The following is a 21,663-nucleotide window of genomic DNA, read 5'->3' as shown; positions in this document are numbered from 1 at the left end:
AACTAATTCATTGACACAAAAATGTATAGCTACCATTCTCTTACGCTCCTCTTCCACTTGCAATATTAATTCACTGAAAGTTTTTAGGGAGTTGCATATAGTGGTCTCATCGTCAGTTTGGGTGCCGCCTATAGTCTCAAACGTGAACGTTCTGAGACAAGTGGCAAACGATTTTTGGGCGTCTCCAAGTTCTGAAACAATAAAATCGTATTTGTGAAAAATTCTCTTTTCGAATTGTAATAATTGTAACAAATATAAATACACTATGTCTAAATTTAAAAGTTATACAATACATGTAAAATATTAATTTGTATATTAATATTTTCAATATAAAAAAAACTTTTTTTATATTAACAATATTAGCAGAAAAGAATCTTTACAAAAAAAGTCACAAGATGTTGGAAGGGCTTATTGTTCTATCGATCTTTTCCGGGGGTCAACGACCCCTAATGTGGTAGAGATTCCAGCCCTAACAACAGGCAGCATCAAATTCGGCCTGCTTTTATGTGTAAATAATTCAAATTTAAAGTCTGCCAATGAGAACACTAAATAAATTGTATCAAAAAAAATGTTTTAAAAATGAAATTATTAACTTATAAATACGCAGTTTAATTTTTAAGCAAGGCACATTAATTCGATACCATAAAAAAAATTTGAAAGAGAAAAATAAGGACGTAATATTAAAAACTAAAAAGTCCAAACAAACGGGTTTACTTTTTTTTTCAATTAGGTTTTTTATTCGAACTTTTAGTGCAAAATAAGTTAAAGCTATTGTATAACAGCGATTTTTGATTACTTATGCATTTGGGGAAGGTAAAAATCTTTTAAATAGGATTTTGGTAAGAAATTCTACAATTCAAATGGATTATTCACAAATTTAGCAAATATGTTGGTTGAAAATTGCATTTATGTTTAAAATTAATTAGATTTATGTATTGCATAATAAATAAAAGACTTATAAGGATTTTATATTAAAGGTAAATTAGTTTGCCATTTTACTCTGTTGAAAATGACCTAAATAAAATTCGTTTTTATGATTATTTGCAGAATTCTACCTATACTAAAAACACCTAAATGTGAAATATATTTAAGACCTGATAATGTTCTAAACTGAGAAAAACATACATACGTAGCCACACTATTAAAATTGTGTAATTTAGTTTTCGTAAAAAATGTAATAGTGGAAAAATTTTTAAAAAGTCTAAACCCTCAACAGAATGTTTCGGTATTTTAATAGTACGGCATTCTTTATTAATTAGCCTTATTTGATTTGAGAACTTCATTGTTAATTAGCAATTATATTTACTAATTTATTTCTTGTCTGTTTGAATATTCTAGGCAAAATCCTGTAGAATATATTCTAAATACACAAATAGTGTAATATTTTGTATAATAGGGTAGATATAATTTATTAAAAAAGAAAATTTTGCATGTTTCATTAACTTCCCATAGCCTAATTTAATCAGCATTATACAGGGTCATCGAAAATTAAATTAATATCTTTCTAGTCTATTGGATGGTTAAAATACCTTTAATTTAATATAACATATATTTTTTGTTATGGAATTTGATCTGTCACACTTTGAAAATGTCAGATTGGTTTAATAAATGACAGTGACATACACTGGTGGCCAAAAGTAGATTGACAACTACTTATTTTTCAAATTTGTTTATATCACGGTTTACGAAATGATACAACGGAGCTTATTTATAATGTTTAATTATATTTAAACTATTTATTCATAATACCCAATTTTATAAAAAAAAATTAAAAAACTAAACAATTTTCAAGTGGCCAAAATTAAATTGACAAATTCAAAGCTTACTAAAATAAAAATAAGTATATAGAAAATGTAAAGAGTTTTATTCAATAATGCGTTGCATATAGCCTCTATTTCTTCTCACTTCCACCACCGGATTTAGGTCCGGTGACTGTGACGGCCATTTGATAACATGAATTTTTTCTTGGGTAAACCACTGCTTAACGACCTTGGATGCGTGTTTCGGATCGTTATCATGTTGAAAATAGTGGTTGAGTGGCATAACTTCATCAGCGTAAGGTACCATAACATCCTGCAGTATGTCTTTATACATGAAACGATCCATCGTGCCTTCTATCAAGTGTAGTGGCCCCATCCCATAGCCCGAAAAACACCCCCACACCATCGCGGAACCACCTCCGTGCTTGACTGTGGACACCGTATATTTGGGATCATACTTTTGGTTCACAGGACGCCTAACGTATCTTTTGGCATCCGACTTAATCTTAAACTTAGTAGTGGTTTCTTTGCAGGGCGTCTTGTTTTTAAATCACTATATTGAAGTCTCCTTCTAATGGTACGACAACTAACTGAACCCACACCTTCTTCTTCCAAATCCAGCTTGATTTCTTTTGAAGTTGCGAATGGGTCAAGTTTCGCTTTTTTCAAAATTAATTTGTCAACGCGACTAGTGGTCTTCTTTGGTCGGCCAGTTTTTTTTAGAGGAACAACACTTCCACGGAGATTAATTTTTTTTATTATTTGACTTACTATTGCCCTCCAAAGAGTAAATTTTCGAGCAATATCCGCCTGTTTAACCCCTTTCCGGTAATCGTCGATTATTTGCATCTTAATATCGATCGATAAAGTTATACCACGTGGCATTGTGAATAATTTTCAAAACTAATAGTAAGGAAAGTCAAATCAACAGAAACCAAGGCATAAAACTCAGGGACTGAATAAATATGTTGTTTGTCAATCCAATTTTGGCCACCTAGCAGTCAAACTAAATTATTGGAATTTGATAAAGAAAATATTGAGAGAAAGTGCAAGCAATAAAAATCTATGGAATTTGTTTCTTCAAACTATTTTGTTTACATTTCTGAACACTAATAAGCTCAACGGGTTTTTCCTTTGCTTCAGATAAAATATATCTATAAAAATGGAATTTGTCAATCTACTTTTGGCCACCAGTGTATTAAGTTAAAATATTAACATTGTGTTTTATAATCAGCTTAATTGAAAAGTCTAAAATGGAAGATATTAACTTCTCAAATGAGGTTTTGATGAGACACTTTATTTTCCATGAATAATTTGATCAAAAAATAGTAAGAATATGTAGAAAATGTAACTCTAACTAATGAATCGGCGAAAGTTTGTAAGGTTACTTAATTTATTCTAAGTGCTACAGAATTAAAATTTAAAAACAGAAATTAAGACACAGGCAAGGAATTAAATGTTCCTAAACTTAATTTATTATTTAAGCGAGTAAAATCAATGTATAGAATTATTAACAAGAACCAAAAGGTCTAATATTAATATAATATTTAATGATAATAACTTATCTATCTAGATCACAAAATTATATTTATGAGTTTGAAAACTAGAACTAATATTATTGTAGCAGTAAGCATTCCGAGTTTTTGAGCATCATTGAAACATCATGAAACTATTAAAATCATACAAAATAAAATTAAAATTTAGAGACCATGGACTATTTTAGTAAATCTTATTTAGACTTTAATTAAAAATTATCCAACATTATCAAATTTCATAAATCTATCATAGAGGCCAGATCTGATGTGCACTGATTAGACGAGATTAATGAATCGTGGACCTATAATGAGGCTACTACTGTATTATCTGTATTATAACCACAGCACTCAACTACACCATCCATTCTAATTGAATTCAACATAATTCCTATCACAAAAATTCATCAGCCATAATTTGTAATTTAAATCGCTTCACTTAACCAAGTTTCAGGATTAGAAAAAAGTAGTATGTGATTAAGTCATAGCATTTATTTTTTATTTATCCTGGTAGTAGGAGTGGTAGATCGAATGAAAAAAATATGAACCCTTTACATTTATTTCTGCAAATTCGTGCATTAATTCTGAATTAAAGGAATATCTATTTATTTGCTAAAAAAATTATTTTTGTCGAGGTTCCTATTTTTAAATAAGCATTTTTAAGTGGCAGTGGGAAATATGTATGGAACCTAATAATTTAACAGTCTGGGGATTGGGATGGCCGTTCAAGTAGAATTACGTTTGTTTTTTCAGCTTACCAATCTTTTATTATTACGCACACCATGTTTCCTCTTGAAATATGCATTGCAATAAAGAATTGCATTTTGTAAATATCTCTTTTTATTGAAATCGATCAATTTTACTCTGTACTTAAATGACTTGCTTGATTAAGGGTCGTTTTATTTTTTCGTTGATAAAACTGGTTTATTAACAAAGAATCTATATTGATCCCAATGAAATGTCCATTTCCTTAGGGTTCTACTTGTCATTTGCTCCTAGTATAAGCTGTTATCACAATTTCGGGATATTTCTTACGTCACTAAGACTCTCATATTTTTGTTTTTTTCTTGTAATTTTTTATTTAAAATCGGATGAAAAAATAACGAGGTCTTGGAATGATAAATTATTATTTAAAATGATATCTGAACATACTATAGAACAAACACGGAACTTCAGAACCCAGAATATAGTTCGTTATCCCAAGAAAATGTCGGTTTAAATTGTTAAGCAAGATGATATGAGAAATGAGTAGCCTTCCTGTATTTTATCAATATTATCAATGGAAGGCCCTATATATTTTTAGATACAATGTTGATTCCCTGTTGAAATGCCTATGTCAAACACTTGAAGACGTTGAGAAGACTCATAATGTAAATAAATCTGCATTAATTTGTGAATATATAAAACATATATCTCAACATGAATTACTTACTCTCCATAAAGCTGTTACCAAAACCTTAAATTTTATATGTATATTAACAGATTATTGACATATTTAAATAAAAGAAGTTATTTGGCCTGGCTGCTTTAAAAACATCAGTGCACCAAACCATATTAAAAATATGTAAGTTTACAGTAACAAAAAAATGTATACCCATAGAAAATTTAGAAGATTCAGACGAATCAAAAATTTTAAATACAGTAACGTTCACTTCTGCGCGTCAATAAATCCATCCAAATATTGGTATTCATCCAGATCCAGATATTGGTTTAGATTCTTTACATCCACAAATCGTCCAGCCAATCAATTTTAATGTATTTACTAATGTTAATAATTCTTCATCTGCTAAACCAAAGAAGAGTAGGAGAAATGAATTATTAATTTTGCTGGCTGATAAAGAAAAATATGAAAAAGGTTTTGTAAGTATGGTGTATTTTCTTTGATATATATTATATTAATATTATTCTTTTTTAGAAAAAGGTTTTTAGATAATAAAAATATAATGGTTCGGAAATTAATAAAATTTCATTATTATGGTTGAAACTATTATGTAAATGTTATTAAATTTGTAAGTATAATAATTTATAAGAAATCTGGGAAAATATAAAAAATTTACATACGTTACCTATATTTAGTGGTTTTTCAGAAAAAAAATTATTTATTTTGTTAAAAATCAGGGATATCAAATTGTTTATTTCTCAGCCATTTGAGTTCCTAAAAAGCTCAAATTTTAAACATCACTTTAAAAGAACATATATTGAAGTGAGCATTCTCAAAAAATTTTTTTTATTTATTTACGCAAAAACAATGCATAAAATTAAGAAATATCTAATAATACAAATTTGCTTCAAACTAAACAGGGACTTTAAAAATAAAATTTAATACAGAAAAATGCAGCGGCGTACTATTTTTTTATTAATAATAAAGTACGAATGCATGAACTGTATTAGATTCATGCAACTAAACTATAAAAGAATTGCTCTATAATAAAAAAAAGTAGTGAGTTTGAGAAAATAAATAATAAAAAATCAACACTAAATTAGGATAAGAATCAAGAATTAATTTAAATCAAAAGAGCAGAAAAAAAATGAGTAAATAAATGTATTCAAACTAAAAACTAAATAACCTAGCCTCCCCCACCGACCATACGCAGGTGACTCAAAATAAGTGCCAAATTGTCATGGTGAATGTCACAAGAATCAGCAATAGTGTTAAAGTTTTGACACATAAAGTGAATAGGACTCTGGTACAGAATGTTGGACCTGGCTGTGTCCAAGTTAAAAGCTGGACACTGTCTAGATCCTGGGCGTGGTATATGAAAGCAAATCCTTTGCAAAAGGGATGGGCAGTCAATTTTATGGTTAAGTAAATTAAACAAGAATTTCACCGAATGCATTTCTCTCCTCTTCGCAAGTGACCGTTCAGTATATCTAGAGAGCAGCAGGTTATGGTCAAAACCCCTTGGAGGATAGACTCCATCATCCTTAAATACCATAAACATTTAAGGAATCGCCGTTGGACTGATTCTAATAGGTGAATGTGCTGGTTGTAAATGGGAGACCAAATGAGGGAGCTGTAGTCCAGCCTGGATCCAACAAATGCATAGTAGAGAGTTTTGGCAGTGGCAGTGTTCGAAAATAGTTTGCAATTTCTAATAATAAAGACCAGCATGCGAGTAGCTCTAGAAACAGTATCTTCAATGTGAGGGATAAAAGAAAATTCTTGGTCAAAGGTGACTCCAAGATCCTTAAAACAGGTAGACCTTGCCAGAGACTCTCCATTAACTGAGTAATTAAAGACAACTGGACTTTTGATTTGAAAGTAGCTGGCCACATTACACTTAGAAACATTAAGGTTAAGCCGGTTCAAAGTGCACCAATGGTGTACAGTATTGATGTTCTCTTGCAGTTGACCACAATCTGCTATAGAGTCAATCCTATGGAAAAGCTTTAGGTCATCAGCATATGCTAACCGATTAAAAAATATATACGAGAAACCGCTTACATGTACGTCAAAAAATGCCCTCTTGATACATAAAAAACATCTGCAAATTTTTTAAAAAAATATCTTCATTAAGTTATTTAAAGTTATTTAAAACATACATTATTACATAAAGTTATTTAAAAAAACTCCCTACAGTTCCGAAAGTAAGACGTTTAGGACAAACATTCATATAACATTTTTGTCTTATTTTTTGTTCAAGAACCAGCCTGTAAGAAGTTTGTCGGTAAAGTAGTTGTTAAAAATATTTATAAACACATACACATCTCAACAATAGTAAAAAAGAAACCACTCTATTTCTGTTAATAAGATTCATGATATCGAAACACCGGAAAGTTTTTACTCCGCGTTTATGAGAGAATATAAAAGGTTCATAAATATGATCACAAGGTAGGTACACTTTAGTATAAAAGTATAAATTCTCCAATTATGGTATAAATTATACATTTTATGTTATAAAATATAACATAAAAGCTTACACAAGTCAGTTAATTACATATTGGCCAAAAGCAAAGGCATACTTACACAAGCTTAAATCTAATGTGCACAGTCACTTAAGTTATTATTGATAGGGTCACTAAAGTTATTATTGATATATTCATCAATACTAAAAAAACTCTTAGTGGCAAGATATTTTTTTAACACTTGAAGTAACTTATTAGAAAACAAGGGGCCATAAAAAGATACCCTCGTTTTTATGCAATGAATTCTATGAAATTCTGTATGAATATTGGTGTCATTTCTATATAGTGAAATGTGAATGTACATATTCAAAAGTATCATAGTTATTAATATTGACAATAGTAGATATATAAACAGGGCACAGTTAAAATATTGAGTCTTGAGAAATGCATTCTATACTCCGCCCTATAGTCCAGGTTTAGGGCGAGGACCCTAATGGCCTTTCTTTGAAGGGAGAAAATATGTCTCACTTTGGTTGCATGCCCCCAAACTAGAATCCCATAGGAGTTTCTTGAATGGATACATGCAAAATATGCAGACAGTGCAACTTTAGGAGACACATTCTGCATCAAAGTGCAAAAACGACAGATGCGATTCCAGGGCATATGTAATCAACATGTGCATCCCATAAAAGTTTGGAATCAATTTTTATCCCAAGATTGATAACCGGTGCATTGCTAACATTAGCCAAATCTAAATATGCCTTTTTTATTAAAGTTGTATCGTTGGCAAAGAGAATAAGATCAGCACTGTCCTCGAGGTCATTAGTGTAGAATCAAAAAAAGCAGAGGTCCCAGCACTGATCCTTGAGGAACCCCAAATTTAATTCTACAAAAACAGATTGTAAGTTATTCAAATTAACCATTTGAGATCTACTACTTAAAAAATAATATTCCAATGCTATTCGCATTTCAGACCTAAATGTGTATCCGTGTACATGCATATCCCTATTTATGTCGAACGACTCGTTAAAAACAATAACAGGCAGAAAGTAGTTTAAAATGTGATGTATTTCGAATGTTATTATATATATAAGTATTTATCCATTGTGTTTTGACACGTACTTTTTATTGGCTGCTATGACGTCGGTATCATCGAAGCCGTTTTTGGTGTGGTCAACATTTTCTTGGTCAATTGGTATGCAGTGCGAACAAGTCCATTTTTAGTTAACCAAAATACTCAATCCAAGCATTGAACTTACGTAATTCGCAATTCTTACAAAACTTCCCTTTTTAACTCCTAAATAAAAAAGGATATTGTATTTCTTAATATTGCCATGCCAAAGAAAACTTTAAAAATGACTGTATTTGAAAATTGAAAAGGTTTTATGGAGAGTTTAATAGTTTGTGCTCTAGTAACCAAACTAATAAAATCTATTTGTGACATACAGCATAAATTTAAATATAATAATAATAATAGTTTCTGCTGACTCATAGTAGGTACATAAACTTTCTCGTTAAAACTATTTTTTATGTAGTTTGTTTAAGTAGCTGCGCCTACCTATTTTACCGTGATGGAACCAAATTAACATAATTGTTAATAATTTTAGATTATGTGAGAGACTGGACGGAAGTGCCTTATTAAGATTAACAAACCAACTTAAGTCATAACCTTGAATCATCAGCACTATTAGTATGAATATAATACCGGATTTTCATCATTTATATTGCTGGCTTTTTTTTAAGCATCAATATGTTTTCCATAAATATGTTTCCTATTTACTTCATTTTACATTGCCTCCTTGGGAAGTTTCTAGTGCGACTATTACCCATTTGCTCAAAACAAATTGCAACAAAAGTGTTATCATTCAATATTTTCTTATCTTAAATTTTCAACAAAGCTTTCCAAACAAAACTTAATATTCATTCTTAATGTTTGGGAATTGAAGGTGAATATAATAACTAACAAAAAAGTTAGTTATATAATAACTATCTTAGAAAAGGAAGGTCGCGCAAAGCAATGTAGCCCCATTGAAAAAAGGCATCTAATTTTGCAATTAAAAAGACAAAATAAAATGGAAAATGTTCCTGAAAATCGAGGTCGTCCAAGAAAAACCACACGGAAGACTGATAAGTTTATTGTACGCGTAGTCAGTAAACAACCTTTTTCCACATCTACCTCGATAAAACGAAACTTAAGCCTAAGTATTAGCACTAGGACGATAAGAAGACATTTACAAGACCAACAATTATATGGTCGAGTAGCCAGAAAAGTCCCATTTCTAAGCAAAAGGAATGAATATAAAATAAAGACTGGCATTTATTAAGAATAATTTTAATAAGAATTTTCAAAGAAATTGGTGCAACATTCTTTTTAGTGATGAGACAAATCTACAATCTACTTATTCGGCTCAGATGGAAGATTATTCATTAGAAGAAGGAAGAATGAATAATATAATCGGCACATAATAGGCACAGTTATACAAAGAGGTGGAAATATCAAACTGTGGGGCTGTTTTTCCTTCATTGGAGTAGGTCCCATATTTTGAATTAAAGAAACCATGAAAAGGGAAATTTATTTGGATATCTTGGATAGAGTCATGCTACCATATGCCGAAAAAAACGTGCCTATATGGTGGGTGTATCAACAAGATAACGACCCTAAACATACGGCAAGGATTGTTAAACAAAATAGGGTTTCGGTTCTGGAGTGGCCATCACAATTGCCTGACCTTAACCCTATTGAAAACCTTTGGAAGAAGTTGAAAAACCGATTAGCTTGTAAAAAACCAACAAATAAGGAAAATTTATCGAAGGAAGTTCAGGAAGCTTGGTATTCCATCCCAGTTAAAACATGCCAAAAGTTGATTGATTGATTGCCTAGCTCTGATTTTAAAACTTTTATTGAATACTTTGAGAAATTGTTAAAGCTTTTATATAAACCTAATATTTTAATGTGGTGATTTTAACTATGATTTTATTTCCAGATGTAAAGAAGCAGTACATATTGTGGACGCATTTAGCTCATATGGTCTTAAACTAGTTTTTTCTGAACCTTCTAGAACTCAGAGATCATCCTGTACCTTGATTGATAATATATTCACTATAACGCTGCACTGTTTTCAACTGAAACCTTTGAAGTAGCGTTTTCTGATCATTGTGCTCAGATACTGAGTTTTGACTTGGGAAACCCAATCAGTCACGATCTAAGCAAATTTTTTATAAGTTCTAGATCCTTTTCTGATGAAAACATACACTATTTTAACAACTTGTTGCCAAAGAGCATTGGCTGTCAGTTATTGAGACTCTGGATTTTGAAAGTAAATTTTCTTACTTCTTTGACACATTTTCCAGTTTATTTAATATGAGCTTTCCTTATGTAAACAAATCGAAGCCATATCACAGAAAGTCTCATCAGTGGATAACACCATTGATAATTAATGAGGGCAAGCAATTGAGGCTACTTCATTCTCAACTAAAGACCGTTCATGACCATGAGTTACTGACATCCTATAGAAGGAGATTGAAGGTACATAGAGAAAATATCGTAAATGCTAAAAAAGCCTATAATTCAACAAAGTTGCTTACTTCTAACAATATAACTCGAGCCTCATGGGAAATTATTAACTCAATCACGAACTTTTCAAATCACGGAACAAAGTGTGTTCCTAATTTGGTTACTGATAATGGAATGAAAGTTAGTGGAACCTCAATATTGCTAATACATTTAATAATTTTTTTGTACAGTCAGTGCGAAAGATCACAGATAATTTTCAGGCACCCATGGGAATGCCTTGAATGTGCCTTTCAACAGTTTATCCCAATCTCTTTTTCTATTCCCTCTCACTGAAGGAGAAACACTTGAGATTATAAAATGTTCCTCCAGGAAAAAGTCATCCGGTGTAGACGAGGTACCTTGTTACTTATTGCTAGCATGTGCTGAGCATATTATCTCTCCACATACCTATCTTCTAAATTTATCATTTCAGTTTGGCTATTTTCCTAAAGAGCTAAAATCAGCTGTTGTCATACCTCTTCATAAAAAGGGGGAGACCGCAGAAGTGGGCAACTATAGGCCTATTGCTCTCCTCTCTGTATTCTTAAAGATCTTTGAAAAATCTTTTAAAAGAAGACTTATTGCATTTTTAGATTCTTTTGCTTTACTGTCATGTCATCAGTTTGGATTCAGGTCTGGACTCTCTACATCAGATGCTATAATATCTCTTTATACAAATATATTGAATAATTTTGAATTGAAATTAAAATCTGTTGGTATCTTTTTTGATCTTACTAGAGCATTTGATACCATTAATCATGCTTTACTATTAAAAATCTAAATATCATTAATTTAGATCTCCAGACCCCCGAGAATAACCTCTTTCAATGGTTCTTGGCAAATCTTCTTTCTCTCAATAGTTCAAAGTCACAAACACTTAATTTTACTTTGCGGCACAATACATTGACTGAGCATCCTGCTTTTGGAAGCTGTTCAGGTGAGGCTAAGTTTCTTGGTGTTCACCTTGATCCAGGATTGACTTGGGAACAACATATAGTCAAACTGTCTAGTAAACTGTCCAGTCTGTTATTCCTCTTTAGAAATCTAGCGGGAATTACTTCCTTGCAGGTCTTACTTACAGCATATCATAGTAGTTTTCACTCACAGCTAACTTATGCCATACTGACATGGGGTCATTCCTGCCATATAGATAAAGTATTTGGGCTGCAGAGAAAGTGTATTCGTATTGTGACTGGTCAGGGTTACCGAGATGACTGTAGGGAATCTTTTCGGAAGCTTAAAATATTTACTTTGCCGTCCGTGTACATTATGCAGTGCCTGTTGCGTGTTCACCAAAATCTGGATCACTATAGAACCCACCTACATTTTCATAATTATGAAACTAGGAATTGTAATGAGCTAGTGCCTGAGTTTAGCCGGCTTGAGAGATCAAGAAATGGAACCAGATACTTTGCACCAAAATTTTATAATTGTCTTCCAACAAACATTAAATCTCTTAGCCTTCCGCAGTTTAAAAAACAAATAAAAATGCATCTTTTGAGGGGTGCATTCTACTCATTTGAGGAGTACTTCTCATCCCAATTTTAATTTTAATCTTATATGTTAATATTGTCTTAATAAGAATGTATGTTAAGTGTTTTAAGTTTAGTGCAAATATTGTGATTAGATGTTATATTTTATCTGCTTTTGGGCAAAACTTGTTAATTTGTATTTTATCTTTTATCCTTATTTGTAAGTAAGTGACTTGACTTGTAATAATGCATTGTATGTATATTATTATTAATAAAATACTACTACTACTACTACTACTAAAAATAAGATTTTTCATTATGATATAAGAGGTCCGGCTTATAAATGGCTTGAATCATATTTGACAGGTAGAACCCAGGCTGTTAGATTGAGAGTTAGTGGTCAGGTGACCATATCTGATTGAGCAACTGTCATCACTGGGGTTCCACAGGGTAGTGTTCTTGGGCCCATTTTATTTTTATTTTTTATTAATGACTTGCCTCTCCTGGTTAATGACAGCTACATAACACTTTTTGCCGACGATACATCAGCAGTTGTCTCGGGTACTGACTATCAGTCTATCCACTCAAAAGCCACCAAGTGTATAGCTGATATTGCGGGGTGGTGCCAGAAAAATGGTCTTTGTTTGAATAGTTTGAAAACCAATTTTATTGTTTTCACTCTGATTCGAGCTATTCAGGACTGGAGCTTACTCCTTAGAGAGCAGTCATCAAGTAGCCTCATCCAACAACACTCCACCAAGTTCTTGGGAATTGTAATTGATAGACATATATCATGGGATCCGCAGTTGGAATCTGTGTGCAATAGATTGTCCAGCAGCAATTATGCCATCTTGCAACTTCAAGACTATGTGGATGCATATACACTTAAAAGCTTTTATTATGCCTCAGTGCATTCCACTCTATCCTATGCCTTATTAGCTTGGGGTAATTCCTCCAGTATTGGGAGAGTGCTAATAAATCAAAAGGGCATTGTATGTACGATGTTTAGACTTTCCTTCAGAGAAACTTGCCGTGGTACTTTTAAAAAAGAAAAAATCCCAACTATAACATTTATATCTTGGAGTGTGCATGTCAAGTACATAAAAATCTTTCAAACTACATGAGATCTGGAGATCTTAATTTTTATGAAACTCGAAATGCAGATAAATTATACATCCCTTTTACACGGTTGTCGCAGGTACAGGATGGTCCGGAAATTACATCTCTCAAAATTTTTAATCATCTCCCATGTAGAATAAAGAGAGCTAAGACTTTTCCAACTTTTAAGAGGGCTCTTAGGACCATGTTAGCTGACTGTCCTTTTTATTCATTGACAGAGTTCTTTAACTGTAGATTTATTGACTAAATTAAGTTAAATTTGTTTCCTTTCATATCTTTGTAATTTTATACTATTTTTATTAAGATAGTTTATTTATTTATTTATACTCTTACAAACACATTTGAAATGTAATTATATGTGGGAGTGCTTACTGGCTTGCAGAAAGAAAAAGGAAAACCAATAATAATGATGAAACTAAACCTACACTAAAACTAATAACATTTAACAAAATACACCTACTTACAATTAAAAATCAAAAACAAAAAGAACAGATTAACAAGTAAATGATTAATTAGATAAGGATACAAAATCAGTCTTAATTTGGCGAATACTAATATTAAAGAGATCTATATCATATTTTTGTATATAATTATTACATTCTTGCATCATTCTATTAAATGGCGAACAACTTGAGGGTGAACACTGGAAAATATTGTTATTTCTTATTCTCAAATTGATTTTAGAAACAGCAAATGATAGGTGATTAATTAAAGAACAGTTCTTATATTTTAAGTTGTTAGTTATGTAGTAAATAAATAAGACATCAATCATATTAATATGCACCATTGCTTTAGGTGCCCAGATAACTGAGGCATACTCCAAGATCGGTCTGACCAGTGAGTTGTACAGAATTATTATTGATTTTATTTCTTTAAAATGTTTTGTATTTCTTATTACAAAACCAAGAAGCTTATATGCTTTGTTTACAATAGTTTCATAGTGTTGCTTAAATTTGAGATTTGTTTGAAAACAGACCAAGAGTAGTTTTTTATTGACAATTCCTATACATTGTTATGATGTTAATGGAAATAAATCATTTGATTTGATTTGATTCAATGCCATGAAGATCCGCAGCTATCCTCAAGAATAAAGGTTATTTTAAAAAGTACCGACTCGCTTATCTAATACTGTCGTTTGTTTCGCGGTACATTGTAATTATAATTTTTTATGGTCATTTTTGAAAAATACTCCTATTTTTTTGTCCTTCATAAAACTTGTAAGAAATAAATATTTATTTATAAATAAAAATTAAACTGGCAAAGAATAATGTTTATTTATTTTTTTTATCATTGATGGCATATGTTGTACAAATATGACATCCTTATAGCTTTTTTCTCTATGTTGCACAATATATTATTAGGAATATTCAACTAGAACCAGGCACTCTTATTTTTTTTGGACACCACTGTATATATATTAAAGTAATTATACTCTATTTCAGAAGTGTGTAGAGCAATAAAACCTCATTAGGTATGCAAAAGTGGTACCTGGTGATCCACCAATATTTTATGCCACTACCTTAGTTGGGTATTAGTTTCAATGTAAAATTCTTTCTTTTCGTTGATTGCAGGTAGTGCCACCCGGTTTTGGGTCAATTTATGAGTTTTGCCCATTGTTACCCACTGATAAACATTGAAAACGGTTCGCCAAAGGCGTGCAACTGGGACTTGTTTTTTACCTTATAATTAATGTACTTAAATGCTATTTTATTTTAGAAAGTTACTTTTGTTTAAATGGAATAATATATTTTTTTCACAAATTTATTGAACATAATATGTAGAGTAAAACAGTTAAAAATGTCACTTTTGGATCTGGCACTTTTTGAACAGTGTATAACAATTTTAAATTATAATAGATTGTAGTCTTCTTCGTCATCTGACGAACTGTCATCACCTCTTGACATTATAATTAAAGGATCGACTGTCTGATCGATGAGGTTGTCAAGATCCCACATTTTGTCCTCTTGCTTAATTACATGCTGGACTGCTTTTCGCCAATTCTCTGGTGTCGCTTCCGTAATGGCTTGATCAAACAGTAGCTTAACATCTTTCATTTTAAAAGTCGTGTTTTGTCTTGCTACAAATCCTTTTACCTGCGCCCATATTAGTTCTATAGGATTTAGTTCCCAATGATATGGCGGTAAGTGCAGTACAGTTATATTATATTTTTCGGCTATATCTTCCACGGCGTATTTCATGAAACGAGTTTTGTGTAAGTTTGCTATTGCCAGCAGTTCTTTTTTTATCAAATTTGCTTCAAACGCAATACCTTTTGCAGTCAGCCAATCGATAATTTCTTGCTTTCTGCAACTTGAAGTTAGCGTCTTCTCTATTCGCCGTGAATGATAGCTTGCGTTATCCATAACCACCACCGAATTAGCCGGAAGAAATTTTATCATTTCACCAAAATAGTCCTCGAAAACGTCTGAGTTCATGTCTTCATGGTAATCTCCTGTGCGAGTCGACTCAAAGGTTAGCAGGCCTTGATTGCGGTGATTATAAGTCTTTTTCCTTTTCCCGAAGGTACTTTAATACCCGTAGACAGGCCTTCTATGAAAGCTTGGTGAGCACTGGTTATATTTTTGTCTTGCCACATTTTTTGGACTATATAACCTTCGTTAATCCACGTCTCATCAAGATAAAAAACTTTCTTTTGCTCCCTGCGGTACCGCTTGATACTTCTCAAGTATTGTCGTCTCCAACAAACAATTTCGTCGCTCTCCAGTAAAAGTGCTTTGCGGTTATGCTTTTCCCAAGGCAAAATCCATATTTTTTAAAGTTTTCCATAAAAGTTTTCTACTTATCAACGGAATACTGTCATCTCGGCCAAGCTCCATTAAAATTTTGTCTAGGGTGGGTATTTCCTTTTTAAAATAAAAAGAGTGAACTTTTCTTCAAATTATACATTTAGCATTTTCATCAAGGACTTTTGTAGGTCGTCCTGGCTTTTGCTTGGGAGATTCCACTTGACCTGCTACTTTTCTTTCCCACAACAATTTGAAAATGGTGGACTTTCCAATTCCACTCATTCGAGAACATTTTTCAACAATTTCTTGCACAGTAAAACTAGGGTAATCATGTTTTATGCAATCATGTACATTTAAAATAATAACTTTTTCACTCAGCGATAGTGTAGAATTTTTAGTACATCTTTTCGTTGGACTGAATACCTCCATTTTTTAAATATTGGGATAATAATATTGTGATTACACTACAGCGTAGCAGTGACTACTAACATTTAAAATATGATTTAAAAGTATTTATAGTCTGTATATATTACCTGACCCCATTTTTGCATGTTACAAAGCGTTAAAAGATAGGTACCTATACAAAAGGATTAAAAGTATTTATTTAGTATTTAATCTCTTTCAAAATAAAGGCATTTAATCCATGAAAATTAAATTCATAAATATTATAAGTACCTGCGCCTATGAACTACCACGAAATGTAGCCAAACAGAACGGAATTCCCCAGTTTATTGCTCTATACACTTCTGAAATAGAGTATAGATACCCTTATACATACACAGAGCTATGCTCCATTGTGAATTATAAATATTTGGAAAAAAAATAGTATACTTTATATTACTTAGTATTTAGGTTGGTATCTGTAAGTAGGTTTTGGCTGTTAATACTGTGATTAAATAAATAAATAAATTATTATTATATATTAACAGTCAAGAATCCAACATGGGATCCCTATAAAATAATTTTCTTTGATTAATGTATTAAATATATTATGTAGTGGCAAAGAAAACCTAAAACATAATCTAAATACCTAATATTGATAAATTTGTGCTTTAAAACTCAGTAGGACTCTACTGGGTGTGTTGTGTTTAGTAAGACCAGATCACACACAACCAGATTATTTTGTTTTTTTATTTTTTAATTTTTGAAAATTCACTCAGTGACTAATCTTTTTTTTAATTCTCATTTAGATTCATCAATTTTTACTTTCATAGTACAAAATACATTTTTCTTACGTCTCTCGGCTGCCAAAAGGTCTTTAACTTCTTTAATAATCCTCTTTATCTGCTGGTTAGTCTTTTCCAGCTCTCGTTCATGTTTATGTAAGTTTTCCCTAAAATAGGGGCTATCACTCAAACACTCGGTAAACTCCAACGGGGGCAACACAACACCCATGTCTTTTATTACGGAAATATTATTTAAGATAAATATTGAAACACACCACTGAAGAAAACATTCACTAACAGGATATCGCAGACAAGATCCCGTCCCAGCTTCAATAAAAATAAACACGGACTAACTAAAAAACAACCTGTGGATTATGGAATTTAGCGATTTGCGACGGCGCAATTTAAATTTGGGATACAATGCACACGACATATGCGCATGACAGTAATGACAGATGCCAAACTTTTTTTGCCATCGTACACACTAATCGCGCTTTCGTCAGATGCAACTTAATCGTTAGGCGGCTCCTAGACTATCAATATTATAGCGCCATAATATTGATATTTGCGCTACATTGCAGAATTAAGTTACGCAATCTTTAGTTGAAGTTTACGTCTTGATCAGAAAATGCTTACTGATGATGAAGAAAGTTGTGTTGCCATTGGCTTTATATGACTTTAGAAAAAGAAAAAGAAAAATCGCAGGTAGGATCAGTTATATAAATACTATAGTTTTTATATAGATTTATTTTTATAATGATTGTTGAGATATATTGTAATATTTTTTCTTCTGCATTTGTGTACGTAACCATTATATTTTTTTTATTCGCTGTTACTGTATGCTTATTTTATAGAAAATTTTAGGTTTTATTTAATATATTATTGTTTTATTGTATATTATTAAACTACATTGCACTTTTTCTAGTTTAATTCAAGAAAACAAGAAAAAATATGAAACAATTAGTTTTTCAAATGCAGTAGTTTAATATGATACCTAAATATTATAATAATGAAAAATTCCAAACTTTGAAAGTCGATATCTCGGCTTCTATGGGAGCTATCGGGAAAACTCCAACGGTTTTGTCTTAGTTTCGTCGTTCTGAATCCAACGAGAGAACCCGGTGTTTTCGTAATCTAGGTGACCCAAATAAGACGCTGGTATACTTAGTTTGATTTCGAAAAAAATCAATTTTTGGTGAAAAAATTCGATACGGGGGGGTATACCCGAAAAATGAAAAATTCCAAACTTTGAAGGTCGATATCTCGGCTTCTATGGGAGCTATCGGGAAAATTCCAACGGTTTTGTCTTAGTTTCGTCGTTCTGAATCCAACGAGACTATCCGCAAAGTCGTAGCTTTTACGATAGCCGAGATACGGCATTTTTGATGCCCATTTTTGGCCTCAAAAACGGACGTCGAAAACGACTTTTTCAGGATTTTCAAAGTGCTCTCATTCCCTTAGTTCTGCTCGGATCCTGTTATAACCCGGTGTTTTCGTAATCTAGGTGACCCAAATAAGACGCTGGAATACTCAGTTTGATTTTGAAACAAATCAATTTTTGGTGAAAAAATTCGATACGGGGGTATACCTGAAACTTTTTCAGGATTTTCAAAGTGCTCTCATTCCCTTAGTTCTGCTCGGATCCCGTTATAACCCGGTGTTTTCGTAATCTAGGTGACCCAAATAAGACGCTGGTATACTTAGTTTAATTTCGAAAAAAATCATTTTTTGGTGAAAAAATTCGATACGGGGGGGTATACCCGAAAAATGAAAAATTCCAAACTTTGAAGGTCGATATCTCGGCTTCTATGGGAGCTATCGGGAAAATTCCAACGGTTTTGTCTTAGTTTTGTCGTCATGAATCTAACGAGACCATCCGCAAAGTCGTAGCTTTTACGATAGCCGAGATACGGCATTTTTGATGCCCATTTTTGGCCTCAAAAACGGACGTCGAAAACGACTTTTTCAGGATTTTCAAAGTGCTCTCATTCCCTTAGTTCTGCTCGGATCCTGTTATAACCCGGTGTTTTCGTAATCTAGGTGACCCAAATAAGACGCTGGAATACTTAGTTTGATTTTGAAACAAATCAATTTTTGGTGAAAAAATTCGATACAGGGGTATACCCGAAACTTTTTCAGGATTTTCAAAGTGTTCTCATTCCCTTAGTTCTGCTCGGATCCTGTTATAACCCGGTGTTTTCGTAATCTAGGTGACCCAAATAAGACGCTGGTATGCTTAGTTCGATTTCGAAAAAAATCAATTTTTGGTGAAAAAATTCGATACGGAGGGGTATACCCGAAAAATGAAAAATTCCAATCTTTGAAGGTCGATATCTCGACTTCTATGGGAGCTATCGGGAAAATTCCAACGGTTTTGTCTTAGTTTCGTCGTTCTGAATCCAACGAGACTATCCGCAAAGTCGTAGTATTTACGATAGCCGAGATACGGCATTTTTGATGCCCATTTTTGGCCTCAAAAACGGACGTCGAAAACGACTTTTTCAGGATTTTCAAAGTGCTCTCATTCCCTTAGTTCTGCTCGGATCCTGTTATAACCCGGTGTTTTCGTAATCTAGGTGACCCAAATAAGACGCTGGTATGCTTAGTTTGATTTCGAAAAAAATCAATTTTTGGTGAAAAAATTCGATACGGGGGGGTATACCCGAAAAATGAAAAATTCCAAACTTTGAAGGCCGATATTTCGGCTTCTATGGGAGCTATCGGGAAAATTCCAACGGTTTTGTCTTAGTTTCGTCGTTCTGAATACAACGAGACTATCCGCAAAGTCGTAGCTTTTACGATAGCCGAGATACGGCATTTTTGATGCCCATTTTTGGCCTCAAAAACGGACGTCGAAAACGACTTTTTCAGGATTTTCAAAGTGCTTTCATTCCCTTAGTTCTGCTCGGATCCCGTTATAACCCGGTGTTTTCGTAATCTAGGTGACCCAAATAAGACGCTGGTATACTTAGTTTGATTTTGAAACAAATCAATTTTTGGTGAAAAAATTCGATACAGGGGTATACCCGAAACTTTTTCAGGATTTTCAAAGTGCTTTCATTTCCTTAGTTCTGCTTGGATCCCGTTATAACCCGGTGTTTTCGTAATCTAGGTGACCCAAATAAGACGCTGGTATACTTAGTTTAATTTCGAAAAAAATCAATTTTTGGTGAAAAAATTCGATACGGGGGGGTATACCCGAAAAATGAAAAATTCCAAACTTTGAAGGTCGATATTTCGGCTTCTATGGGAGCTATCGGGAAAATTCCAACGGTTTTGTCTTAGTTTCGTCGTTCTGAATCCAACGAGACTATCCGCAAAGTCGTAGCTTTTACGATAGCCGAGATACGGCATTTTTGATGCCCATTTTTGGCCTCAAAAACGGACGTCAAAAACGACTTTTTTAGGATTTTCAAAGTGCTTTCATTCCCTTAGTTCTGCTCAGATCCCGTTATAACCCGGTGTTTTCGTAATCTAGGTGACCCAAATAAGACGCTGGTATACTTAGTTTAATTTCGAAAAAAATCAATTTTTGGTGAAAAAATTCGATACGGGGGGGTATACCCGAAAAATGAAAAATTCCAAGCTTTGAAGGTCGATATTTCGGCTTCTATGGGAGCTATCGGGAAAATTCCAACGGTTTTGTCTTAGTTTCGTCGTTCTGAATCCAACGAGACTATCCGCAAAGTCGTAGCTTTTACGATAGCCGAGATACGGCATTTTTGATGCCCATTTTTGGCCTCAAAAACGGACGTCGAAAACGACTTTTTCAGGATTTTCAAAGTGCTCTCATTCCCTTAGTTCTGCTCGGATCCTGTTATAACCCGGTGTTTTCGTAATCTAGGTGACCCAAATAAGACGCTGGAATACTTAGTTTGATTTTGAAACTAATCAATTTTTGGTGAAAAAATTCGATACAGGGGTATACCCGAAACTTTTTCAGGATTTTCAAAGTGCTCTCATTCCCTTAGTTCTGCTCGGATCCTGTTATAACCCGGTGTTTTCGTAATCTAGGTGACCCAAATAAGACGCTGGTATGCTTAGTTTGATTTCGAAAAAAATCAATTTTTGGTGAAAAAATTCGATACGGGGGGGTATACCCGAAAAATGAAAATTCCAAACTTTGAAGGTCGATATCTCGGCTTCTATGGGAGCTATCGGGAAAATTCCAACATTTTTGTCTTAGTTTCGTCGTTCTGAATACAACGAGACTATCCGCAAAGTCGTAGCTTTTACGATAGCCCAGATACGGCATTTTTAATGCCCATTTTTGGCCTCAAAAACGGACGTCGAAAACGACTTTTTCAGGATTTTCAAAGTGCTTTCATTCCCTTAGTTCTGCTCGGATCCCGTTATAACCGGTGTTTTCGTAATCTAGGTGACCCAAATAAGACGCTGGTATACTTAGTTTAATTTCGAAAAAAATCATTTTTTGGTGAAAAAATTCGATACGGGGGGGTATACCCGA

The 21,663-nt window shown here is 32.8% G+C and overlaps 1 protein-coding gene across 3 annotated transcripts in view; it reads right to left on the bottom strand.

The window, feature by feature from the left end:
- LOC126741724 (rho GTPase-activating protein Graf) overlaps positions 1-17,645 on the bottom strand; it is a 77,125-nt gene extending 59,480 nt beyond the window's left edge. For all 3 annotated transcript variants that reach the window (XR_007662304.1, XM_050448267.1, XM_050448269.1), the window contains exons 1-2: positions 17,265-17,645; positions 34-191 (exon numbers count right to left, since the gene is read on the bottom strand). Coding sequence is in view for 2 of the 3 variants with exons in the window: in XM_050448267.1 (XP_050304224.1) it covers positions 34-191; positions 17,265-17,424 (318 nt within the window). In the remaining variant the exon portion in view is untranslated. The remainder of the gene's footprint in view (positions 1-33; positions 192-17,264) is intronic.
- Between the last annotated feature and the right edge of the window lie 4,018 nt (positions 17,646-21,663).

The sequence above is a fragment of the Anthonomus grandis genome, chromosome 10, assembly GCF_022605725.1.
Source record: "Anthonomus grandis grandis chromosome 10, icAntGran1.3, whole genome shotgun sequence".
NCBI classification, from domain to species: domain Eukaryota; kingdom Metazoa; phylum Arthropoda; class Insecta; order Coleoptera; family Curculionidae; genus Anthonomus; species Anthonomus grandis.
The sequence above is the reverse complement of the archived record's forward strand: the minus strand, read 5'-3'. Positions and strand labels throughout refer to the sequence as shown.